Raw genomic sequence first — 12,222 nt, forward strand, 5'->3', positions numbered from 1 at the left:
CAGATTATTTTCATTGTCTGGGCAAAATAAGTAATATTGCTATGAATATTCATGTAGAAACCTGAGTGTGATCATTGATTTTCATTTTTATTGAACAGGCACCTATAAGTGACTTTTTTTTTTTTTTTGGTAAATCTTATATTAAAGTTACTTGTAATTTTAGGGGAAAATCACCAAGTTGTTTTCCAAAGCTCACTCTCTTGTGCTCATGGCTCACTCCTGTGTGCTATGTAAGAGATTTCTAAAGTCTTTACATTCTCACCAACACTGTCTGTGGTCTATACTTTAGAGTCCATCCTGGATTTCCCTGTCTTTTGGTCTGTATTTGTTTGTCTGTCTCTTTGTTACTCATTTGTAAAAGTTGCTTATATATGTTCCAAATAAAAGTTACTTGTCAAATATGTGACTTGGAAATGTTTTCTCCCAATCTGTTATTCACTTAAAAAAAAAAATCTTTTCAATTCTCCTTTTTCCCATATATCATCATTCCTTTTTCCTCTTCAGTTATAATTCATTCAAATCATATTTCTTCAATAAGTAGTTGTAATCAAACTAACCTTAGACTATAACTAGAATAGCTACAAACTTGACCCATCTAATTCTAACTGTTCTTTCTTTTGTATTATTTTATTTTCATTGTTCTAAAAATAAGTAGCTACATTTCTCTCAAAACTAACAAAGTCTCCATGATCTGTTTTAAAATTCCTATAATGAAAACTTTCAAAATTAGCAAAGTATAATATGATAAATACACAGATTAAATTTTCAGTATTTGATATATTTGCTTCATATATGTTAATTATGCTTTTATATTCTTAATTTTGTTCCTATATGGGACATTTCATACACAATCATAATGCTATAATTATACCAAACAAAACGAACAAACGCACTTTAGTCTGACCTGAAGCTTTGCTCCTGTTGTTCTTTTCCCCCCAGATCAGCATCCATCAGAGACTCTGGCTTTGTTGTCCTCTTTTACATCTGCAGCGCTTCTCATCTCACTCCAGGCTTTTCTGTGTCTCACGTCACCGATTCGTTCACGAGAACAGACTAATCGCCTCATGCTATTGTTTCTGAATGTTTTCTCCTGTAGTATTGTCTTAGTTTCATTCCCTGTTGCTGTGATGCAGCACTCTGTCAAGAGCATCCCGAAGGAAGTCAGGGCTGTAGGAACCTGAAGCAGCAGTCCCACCCTTTGGGTAGTCAGGAGAGGAGAGCCTGAGTTAATATGTGTATGCTAGCGCTCAGCTTCCTTCCTCCACTTTCATGCAGTTCAGAATCCCCTTCCTAGGGAGTGGTGTACTGACTGTGGGTGGGTTTCCCCATAGAAGTGCCCACAGGGTGACCTAGTCTAGACAGCCCCTCACTGAGATCCCTTACCAGGGATTCCTGATTGTGTCAAGTCAACAATCCAGACTAACCATCATAATATTGTTCCTCCTGTATTTTTACTGTCATTGTGGTGATTGTAAATATAAAGTAGACTCATTTGGCTAATGTAGAAAATAGAACAACAGAGATATAATATGGATAATATATATCATTTATTACCCAGGTAAAACTATAGTTAATTTTTTTTATAGATTTTTTTACACATTTAAAAATTATCCCAATCATTATACATAATATTGTATTGATTTCTCTTCAAACAATTTAAATGGCCACATACTGTTTTATAATTTAACCAATAACTTACTTAAGATAACTCACATTTCAATATTGTTTCATTTTGTTTTTTCACAACATAGATTAAATTAAACTGTAATAAATAGACTTATCAGTAAGAATTTATTGTGTCTCTGACTTTTTCTTAGGAATCCTTACAGGTGGAATTTCTACTCATTCTACTTAAAAGGTTTATTAAATTGCTTTTCATATCCATAAACGTTGTGTGACAGCATCTTCCTGTGGACCGCTGTCACATCAAACATGCTTTCTGTCTTGCCATTTGTTTCTCTGATGGAGAGAAGATGTTCTGGTATTGGCTTGAAGGGGTTTCTTTCTTACTATTTGCATTTCAAATTAGCATTGGCATCCTTCTGGTTGTAGTTCAGGTTGTCTGTTCCGATCCAGTTTCATCTGGGCACTGTTTCTCCTGACTACCCTTCCCTACTTAGGTTTTCGCACTGTCTGAAGGCACGGCACGTTGCTCTGGTAATTATACTGCTCTTCCCAGTACATTGCACAGAGTCTTTATCCTTTGAATTCTAGTACAAGCTACACTGTTCCGTTCTTTCACTTACTGATTTTTCTATCCCTTTGATTCTCTCTTTTTAAAAGATTTCATTGTATCTGTTCATTGTATGTGGTACTGTGCTATATGAGTTTTCATCTAAGTATGGAATCTAAGTTGAGCATGCCCTTCCATGGTTTCCTTCCCACTCCTTACTATCCTCCATCCTTGCCTTTGATCATCTGGATGGTGTCATTCCTCCTTGCACGTCATATTTACATACATGATTTTACGTAAATACACAAAAAATCTAGGAACCACAAATGATAGCAACCGCATGACATTTGTCGTCCCGAGACTGGCTCAGTTCACTTAAATATGATTATCTTCATTTGTATCTGTTTTCCTGCAGATGACATACCCTGATTCTTTATGACTGAAGATATTCCATTGTGCTTATATATATACCTTTTCTTTATCCATTCCTCTGTTAATAAGCACTTAGGTGGGTGCTATAACTTAGTTATTGTGAATGTGCTGCAATAAACAATATGCAGGCATTTTATGGCTTATTGACTTAGAGTTTAGTTTAGTTAAATACTCAGGAGTAGTGTTGCTGGGTCATATAGTAGATCTATTTTTAGTTTTTTTGAATCATCTTCATACCAGTTTTCATAGTTCTAAACTAGTGTGTTCCCATCAACAGTTTTCTTATACAAGGATTCTTTTTTTCCCATTTCTTGGCCAGCATTGTTATTTGTGTTCTTAAAGATTTATTTTTAATATATATATATATGTATGTAATATATATGTATGTAAATTGTGTATGTGTCCATGTGGGTATGTCTGTGTGAAGCAGGTGCCTGCAGAGGCCAGGAAGTCATATCCCCTGGAGTTGGAGTACAGATGGTTGTGAGCTGTTGGGCATGGGTACTGCACTCTTTTCCTCTCAAAGAGTACACTTTAACCTCTGAGTATTTGTGTTCCTAATGATTGCCGTTCTAACGGGTGGGGTGGAATCTCCCTGTGGTTTTAATGTATATTTCTCTTTTGGCTAGTGAGCTCGAAGAGTCTTTCATGTGTTTGCCATTCATTTTATTTCATCTTTTGAGAACTGTGTGTTCATTTTATTTGCAGTTTATTGACTGGGTTATTTGAGTTTTTTGCTGAGGCTGTAAGTTTCTTATATGCTGAAGTATTAACGCTCTGTCAAGTGTATGTATAGATAGCAAGGATTTTCTTCTATCCTACAGGCTGTCTTTCAGTCAGCAGAAGATTTTACTGAGGAGAAGATTTTTCAATTGCCTGGAGTTCCATTTGCCTGTTGTCGGCATTATTTCCTGAGTGATTAGAGTCCTCCCCAGCAGCCTTTACATATGCCTATATTTTACAGGCTTTCCTGCTGTTTTCTTTTAACTGTTTCAGAGTTTCAGGTCTTACACTGAGGTCCTTGTTCTTTGATTTTAGTGAAAAGCGAAAGGTAGGAATCTCCTCTCATGATTGGACATGTGACTGTCCAGTTTTCTGGCCTCGATTTGTGAAGGAAGTTGTTTAGCATTCACTGTGTATTTTTGGCACCCTTGTTAACAGTTAGGTGGTTGCAGCTGTGTGGGTTTATATTGGGGTCCTTTGGGCTATTTTGTTGATCTGTGTGTCTGGTTTTGAGCCTTCAGTGTGCTCGTCTTGTTACCATGGCTCTGTGGTATACCCTGGAGTTAGGGGTGGATACTTTCAGCATTTTTTTTCCCCTCAGGCTGCTTTGCCTATCTGTGGTCTTTTGTGCTCCCATATGAATTTTAAGGTTTTGTTTTTCTGTTTCTATGAAGAATGGCATTGAGAGACTAGAGAGTTGGTTCAGTGATAAAGAGAACTTAATGCTCTTGCAGAGGACCAGAGTTCGGGTCCCAGCATCCATATCAGGCTGCTGTTCACAATCACCTGCAACTCCAGCTCCAGGAGATCTGACACCCTCTTCTGGACTCCATGCATATCTGCATTCACATTTATGCAGACACATACATAACATGTAATAAATAGATAAAAATAAGTCTTAAACAATACTAAACTTAAAACAAATGGCCTTGAAATTTTGATGGGAATTAAATAGAATATGTTGGATTGCTTTTGGTAATATAGCCATTTTGATAATGTTGATGCCCCCAGACCATGATCATGGAAGGTCTTTCCATTCACTACTGTCTTCTTCAATTTCCTCTTTCAATGTTTTATTGTTTTTGTTGTAGAGGTCTTGTATTTCATTTCTTTGTTAAATTCATCCTTCCTTCCTCCCTCCCTCCCTCCCTCCCTCACTTCCTTCCTTTCTTCCTTTTGACTTTCAAGGCAGGGTTTCTTTGTGTATGTAGCCTTGGCTGTCCTGGAACTCACTTTGTAGACCAGGCTGGCCTCGAACTCAGAGATCACCTGCCTCTGCCTCCCAAAGGCTGGGGGTTAAAGGCATGCGCCACCACTGCCCAGCTCTTTCTTTCTTGTTTTGAAACAACTGTGAATGAAGTTATTTTCCAGATTTCCTTTTTGGCATGTTACTGGTATATAGAAAAGCTGCTGATTCTTGTATGTTAATTTTATATCCTGCCACTTTAAAGTGTCTATCAGATCTATGAGTTTTCTGGTAGGGTCCTCAGGATCTTTTGTGCATAAAGTGGTATCTGCAAATAAGGATACTTTATCTTTGTCCTCTCCTGTTTTTGTCTCTTTGATTTCCTTGTTTTGTTGCTCGATCCAGGCTTTGAAGCATGATACTGAGTAATTGTGGAAAAAGTGGACACCCTTGTCTTGTTCCTGATTTTAGTAGAAATGTCTTGGGTTTTTCCACTTTCAGTATAACGTTGGGTATAGGTTTGTCATATTCAGCCTCTACTGTGTTGAGATGTGTTCCCCATGTTTCTTATGTCTTCAGGACTTTTATCATGAAGGCATGTTGAACCCTGTCAGGATGCTTGCCGATATCTATTGAGATAATACTGTGGTTTCTGTCCTGTAGTCCATTTATGTGGTACTTATTTGTATATGCCGATTCATCCCTGTGTCTATGGGATGAAACAACTTGAGGTGATTTTTATTTGGATTTGCAGGCATTTACTTCAGAATTTTTGCATGTATGTCCTCACCAGGTGACAAAGAAGATTCATTGGGAGATTGATCTATACATTTTTTCTTGCTCTTTTGTCTTTATTTAGTTTTGATATTAGTTATACTGGCTTTATATTTTTTGGGGCACACACACCTTTAGTCCTAGCACTCAGGAGGCAGAAGCAGGCTGATCTCTATGAAAAAAGTTTATATTAATTACTTGTCTTGTTGCTGTGACTAAAACCTGACTAGAGCAATTTTAGGAAGGAAGGAAGGATTTACTTTGACTCACAGAGTTTGAGGCTACAGTCCGTCATGGTGGGGAGTCATGGCAGGAGGAGCTGGAGGAGAAGCTGGCCACACTGCCTGCGGGATGATGCTGTCCACATTTAGAGTGGGTCTTCTCACCTCAGCAAACCTGATCTGGAATCCTTTACAGACCTGCCTAGAGGCTCTTCTCCTTGGTTATTCTGAAGTCTGTCATATTAACAATCAATTTTTACCATCACAAAGAGTAAGACTAGTGATTAGTATCGAGTTGATAAAACACCACGGAGGGAAAGGTAGATGAAAAGAGGGAACAGTAGTGACAGGGATGGGCATTGAGGGAGTTCTTGCTCGAGGTTGAATGAAAGAGAGGAAAAGAAATGGAATCAAATAACTTTAAACAGTCTCATCTCTCAGGAGGCTGAGACACGGTGAGCCTGCTGTCAAGGCCAGCCTCTGTTCTTTGGGGAAGCCTATAGAAAGAAAGGAAAGGGGAGGAGAGAGAGAAGGAGGGAGAGGGGGAGGGGAGGGGGGATGAGAACAGCACAGGACAGAGTTGGCCTGTTCACTTGACATTGAACATTAAATAAAGGTATAAATATGACAGGGAGGGTATGGAGCCCTAATGCAGTCTCTTGCCTGTTTACTGCAGCTCTTGTTCCTGACTCGCAGATTGTGTGTGTGTGTGTGTGTGTGTGTGTGTGTGTGTGTGTGTGTGTGTGAGATTTGTTTTAAACTTGATTAGATAGATCTTGAGTGTGAACTTTGTAGATGTCAGCATCAAGTTGCAGTACCAAAGTGTTGGCTGCACTGAATTGTTTTGAGGTGATTGTTGACACCCCCTCCCTTCAGAGAATACATGATAAGATACCATAACCTCAGTGACTCAGGTGTTCTTGCCAATATTTTAGTACATACTTTCCCACTGCTGTGATTTAAGGAAGCTAAAAATTCATGTCTTGAAAGAACTTATTCTGTACCGTCCTTTGTAAAATGTTGTCAGTTAGAGAAATGATGACCACAACCAGAATAAGAAATCATGAAATTTATAAGAAATAGAAATTTTTATAAATCAGAATTCTTTCCCAAGCATATGATAAATATGTACATTGTATGTAAGCATGTTTCGATGGCAGAGTGGCATTTTATTTGGTATACTTGTATTTAGATGTGATCTTTAGGTACCTACCTAATAGTTCTTTCTTCTAAGAAAAATACCTAGACATTCAATTGAATTTAGTTTTCATCATCAATTATTTTTTACATTGTATGTGTATATATGTACAGATAGTACTCATTTCGTAAGTCTGATTCTGTTGTAAAGAATTAAGGTATTTATGTGATGGAGCTTTGCAAAAATGATTTTATTAGCCCCTTTCCCTAGTTAGAACTAAAAAAAGAAAGAAAGAAAGAAACCAAAACACTGGTTACCAAATCTGTGAAAGTATTTTATAAAAATTGGAAAATGTAAGGTTGGACTATATTTATATTTTGCTTAGTTCTGTTGATATTAAACTGATTAAGGCAAAGTTGCATTTAATGATGGATTTCATTTTCCTTCAGTAAATTTCCTTTTCTTCATTAAAATTTCATTCTCCTTCATAAATTGTATGACTGGATATTAATCATAAAATGCAGTTTGTGATGGTAATGCATTATACCCATAGAATAATAAGCCTAGTAGCTATTTTTTAATTTTTAAAAGATTTTATTTTATATTTTAAATTGTATTTATATGTCAGTTGTGGGAACGTTCATGTACATGTAGTGCCCTCAGAATACCAGTAGAGGGCGTTGGAGCCTCTGGAGCTGGGGTTACAGGTCATTGTGAGCTGCCCAACATGGGTGCTGGGAACTGAACTCAGGTCCTCTACAAGAGCTGCAAATGGTCTTCACTGCTGAGCCATCTCTCCAGCCCCTAATGGCTGTTCTTTTTATTGTGAGAGATTTACTCCATCTTTAAAATGACTACAAATAACAATATGAAAATATCATTAAAATGCATCTCCTTCATTTCTCTTACAGGGTCAACAGATTTCATTAGCACCGATCCAGAAGCTTGAAGAAGCTCTCTATGAATACCAGCCCCTGCAGATAGAGACCTGTGGGCCACAAGTTCCTGAGCTCGAGGTGTTAGGAAGACTTGGGTAAGCATCAGAAGCAGTCTCCATTGTGAAGGCTGATGTGTAGGGCTTCAGTGTTGCTATTTTTATTTGACATTCTAACATTCTTAAGTTTTTACTTTATAGAACTTAATCCCATTTCTTAAAATTAAGTAATACTAAATTAAGTTTTATTTAATATATTGACTTTTCAGTCTATTTACTAGATTCCTGAAGTTAGGGCTGGAATAAAACAGTTCTCTCTGTGAGGCTATCTTTGGCAGCCATAGCTGAAGTGGGTGTTTTAGCTTACTACTTGTTTCTTTGAATTGGGGATTGCTGTTGTTGTTTTCTTACTCTTTTGGGGGGCCACCACCCAGCTCTCAAGTAAATTACACATGGAGAGTTATTCTTAGTTATAAACGCTCAGCCTTAGTTTCCTGCCAGCTTTTCTTAAATTATCCCGTCTACCTTTTGCCTCTGGGCTTTTCCCATTCTCTTACTTCTGTAAATCTTATTCTTACTCCGTGGCTTGCTGTGTAGCTGAGTATCTGGCCCCTGGAGTCGTCCTCCTTCTCTGGTTACTTCCCCCTCCACCCCCCAGATTTCCCCTTTTATATATTCTCTCTGCCTAACAGCCCTGCCTGACCTTTCTCCTGACTTGCTGTTAGCCATTCAGTTCTTTATTAGACCATCGGGTGTTTTAGACAGGCAAAGTAATACAGCTTCACAGGGTTTAACAATTGTAACACACCTTAAAATAATGTTCTACAGCATTTCCCCCTTTTTGTCTAAATACAAAGAATAGTTTTAACTTTAACATAGTATAACTACATACAATGAAAACAGTTATCAAGTAAGAATTAATTTACAATATTCAATCCATTGACATTTAGCAAATTCAGAGAAAGCACACCACTATCCATTCATCTTAGTGACTCCAAAGATTTGTACCAAATTTACTTTCTATCATAACTAAGAAGAACTGAAACTCTATCTAGTCTTCAACTCCATCAAAGACCCGAGAAGGAGTTAATGTTACCTAACAACAGAGACATCTTGCTGCCTGGACAGTCACCCAAAGTTGTTTTTTTTTTTTTTAACAACATTGGGGCATCCATCCTCAGCTTACTGGCATAGAGTATCTGGCAGACTCTTCTGTGAAGAAGGAAGTTTTAAAGACTGTCCTGCCTTTCACTGACAAAGTTCAGTCGCTTTCCTCTGTGTCCTGAGGAGTATCTGGCAGACTCTTCTCTGAAGCAGGAATTTTGAAGGACTATCCTGTCTTGTTTTGGCAAAGTTCAACAGTCTTTTTTCTGTGTGTCCTGCATGTCCAGTCTGCACAGCACATTGTCAGCAGTCAAAGGCAAGAGCAGTTTCTTTGCTCAGTGGTTAACCTTACCACAATGAAAGCAAACTCCATAAGGAGTTTTTTCAGTGCCCATCATCTCTGAAGTAAATTGGTGCTGCCAGGAACAGATGTGTCTCATTGTCATGGAAAACCTTAAGTTAACAAAATATTTCCAGTGCCATATTTTATAGGTCTTTGAAGTATTTGAAGATCATTTATCTAAAATATATCTCTATATGACCTTAAACACATACCTAACATATCTACAAATTGATTGTTATAGATGACTAACTGCTAACCTAATGTTTCTTGATTATCCTAAATAGTTTATAGTACTAGCTTTCAAAAACTAGAACTTTACCTTATGTTTTTATGCACTGCCTTGGTACAATACCTTAAAGAAGAATAGAGACATGTATAATATGTTGTAACAAAAATAACCTTAAATTTGTATCAATATACAAAAGTCCTTTAAATGTGAGTAGAAACATATATAGTGTAACAAAAATAACTATAAATTTGTATCAATATACCAAAATCCATGCCAATGCAAAATATCTGAGATTAATAGTTGTTTATCCTACATGCCTATATTCCCCTAAATTATAATAAACATCCATAACCACCAAAAGCCTCCCACACCCCAACTCTTGGGAATTTGGACATCATTTTCTCCAAACTCTTTCTGCCATCTGTGGAGTAAGGTATCTCCAGGGGTCCCTGAGAAAATTTTTACATAATGAACAAGTCCTAGGAAGACCAGTAGTAACCTTTGTTGATAAATATCCCCTGTCAAGGTTCAAGAGGTCTCATTTGATCAAACTTGATTCATATTATTCCTGAAGGAATCCACTACCTCTCATCTCCTGTGGGAAGAAAACTCCAAAGCATTTTTGATTTCCATTCGACAAATATATCTTTTGACTTCCATTTTAAAATTAAGATAGCCCTAAAGTATCTAGGTTGGCTCAATCCTGCAGTCCTGCTTACAATTCCATGTCTCCTAGCAGCTGTCTTTTGCTTCTCAATAATCAAAAAATTTAAAATCAACACAATAACATCCAGGATCCAGACTCCCTGTGTATTTCTCATCTCTATGTGGCTTATACTTTTTTATTATTTTACTTGTCTCTTGAAAGACTTTAGTTTTCAACTATTCATTTTTTCTGTGACTATACTCTTTTTCTTCTCTTAAAGCCTACACACATTGTTAAATAAACACACTGTAACTTTTTTAGAGGTTTTTTTTTCCCCCTGTCTTGACCTCTTTTACTGCATCTCTTTTAGCCTTTTTGACCACATGAACAAACTTTAAACATTCTTTTTTTTTTTTTTTTGGTTTTTCGAGACAGGGTTTCTCTGTGTAGCTTTGCGCCTTTCCTGGAACTCACTTGGTAGCCCAGGCTGGCCTCGAACTCACAGAGATCCGCCTGGCTCTGCCTCCCGAGTGCTGGGATTAAAGGCGTGTGCCACCACCGCCCGGCCAAACTTTAAACTGCTAAGTGGCATGGACCTCTGCCTACAGCTTTGGCTGCTGGCTCTTCCCACTTCTCAGGTCATGAAAGTCAAGCCTAAACCTCACAGCCTGATCAGAGGTTTGTCTGACCAGGAACTGCATTCACCTCCCCTCCCCCCCAGCTATGGAAAACTGGTGCCCTGCACTGTGGCAGGCGTTTTTTACTTAGTTTTTTGTTTCTATTTAGCGTGAAAAAGCTGTTTAAGTGCTTTGCTGTATAGCAGTGTTTCTTAAAGGAGCTGTATACTCCCCCCTCCCCCTCAGCTTTCTCAGGCCCTTTCAGGAGCCCTATGTTGGGCATCAAAATGTTGTCTTTTTTTACTCTTTTGGAGGGCCCCACCACCCAGCTCTCAAGTAAATTACACAGTGTTTATTCTTAATTATAAATGCTCAGCCTTAGCGTGACTTGTTTCTTGCCAGCTTTTCTTAACTTAAATGATCTCATCTACCTTTTGCCTCTGGGCTTTTCCCATTCTCTTACTTCTGTAAATCTTACTCTTACTCCGTGGCTTGCTATGTAGCTGGGTGTCTTGCCCCTGGAGTCATCCTCCTTCTCTGGCTACTTTTTCCTCCCCCACTAGATTTCTCCTTCTATATATTCTCTCTGCCTGCCAGCCCTGCCTATCCTTTCTCCTGACTTGCTATTGGCCGTTCAGTTCTTTATTAGACCATCGGGAGTTTTAGACAGGCAAAGTAACACAGCTTCACAGAGTTAAACAAATGCAACATAAACAAAAATAACACACCTTAAAATAATCTATAACAGATTACCTCAATAAATAATAGGCCAGCAAAAATATGAATTCAGTACCTTCCCATAAAAATGGTAGGTTTAATCACTGTCTTTTATCTATATTGAAACTACATTTATGAGAACTGAGCCACAAAACATTTTGTCATTAGGAATAATATAGGTCTGGACGGTGACTCAAAAGTCATAGTGTATGTATTCTTTTAGGAAATGAATTTGAGAGCATGGCTTTTGTGAGTAATGGAGATAGTCTCTCATGGGAGCAAATGAGGTGTATGTACACTTGGAAAGTCCAGACACAGATGAGCTTGATGGAGGAAATCATTTTTTAGTCTGGTTTTTCAATGTAAACTTTTGAATATAGGACTCATTCAGAAATTGTGTTTAACAAGAGAAAATAATGTGGAAAGAAAACACTGCATACAATGAGGCCAAGTAGTTAAAATTAAAGACTCCAGCAGCAGAGACTAGAGGTAGGAAACGCATAATGAAACCTACATGTGTCCTCAAATTAAAACCAACCCCTTAAAGATGATGCATAGTATTCTGCATGTGATTATTGAGTAGGCATGGTAGACCTAAAGTAAAAATGGCTTATTATTTAATTATCTGGTATTGGATAGCTCTTAAGGATAGATAAAATTTATCCCTGTGTTCTCTTAATATCCTACAACCCCCAAATGTGAAGTCAACCAAATGGGAAAATCTAAAACTCCCTTGAGGTAACACATTCATTAAATATTTGTCCTATACACTAAAGCTTAAAGCATAAGGATATAAGATATGCAGGCATTTTGGAGAGAGTGTGTCTGTGCACATATGTGTGCTGCTGTATGTCACTCTGTGTGTGTGTATATGTGTGTGTGTGTGTGTGTGTGTGTGTGTGTGTGTGTGTGTGTAGGCCAGACGCCAGCCTTTGATGTTATTCTTCAGAAGCCATCTACTTTGTTTTTTGAGACAAGATAGCTC

General features: G+C 37.8%; 1 protein-coding gene across 1 annotated transcript in view; it reads left to right on the forward strand.

Annotated features, from left to right (window-relative positions):
• The window catches only part of Mnat1 (MNAT1 component of CDK activating kinase), a 167,961-nt gene that overhangs the window by 104,013 nt on the left and 51,726 nt on the right, over positions 1–12,222 (forward strand). The window contains exon 7 of the mRNA XM_059279473.1: positions 7,559–7,680. Coding sequence (XP_059135456.1) covers positions 7,559–7,680 — 122 coding nt within the window. The remainder of the gene's footprint in view (positions 1–7,558; positions 7,681–12,222) is intronic.

This window comes from Peromyscus eremicus, chromosome 14, assembly GCF_949786415.1.
Source record: "Peromyscus eremicus chromosome 14, PerEre_H2_v1, whole genome shotgun sequence".
NCBI classification, from domain to species: domain Eukaryota; kingdom Metazoa; phylum Chordata; class Mammalia; order Rodentia; family Cricetidae; genus Peromyscus; species Peromyscus eremicus.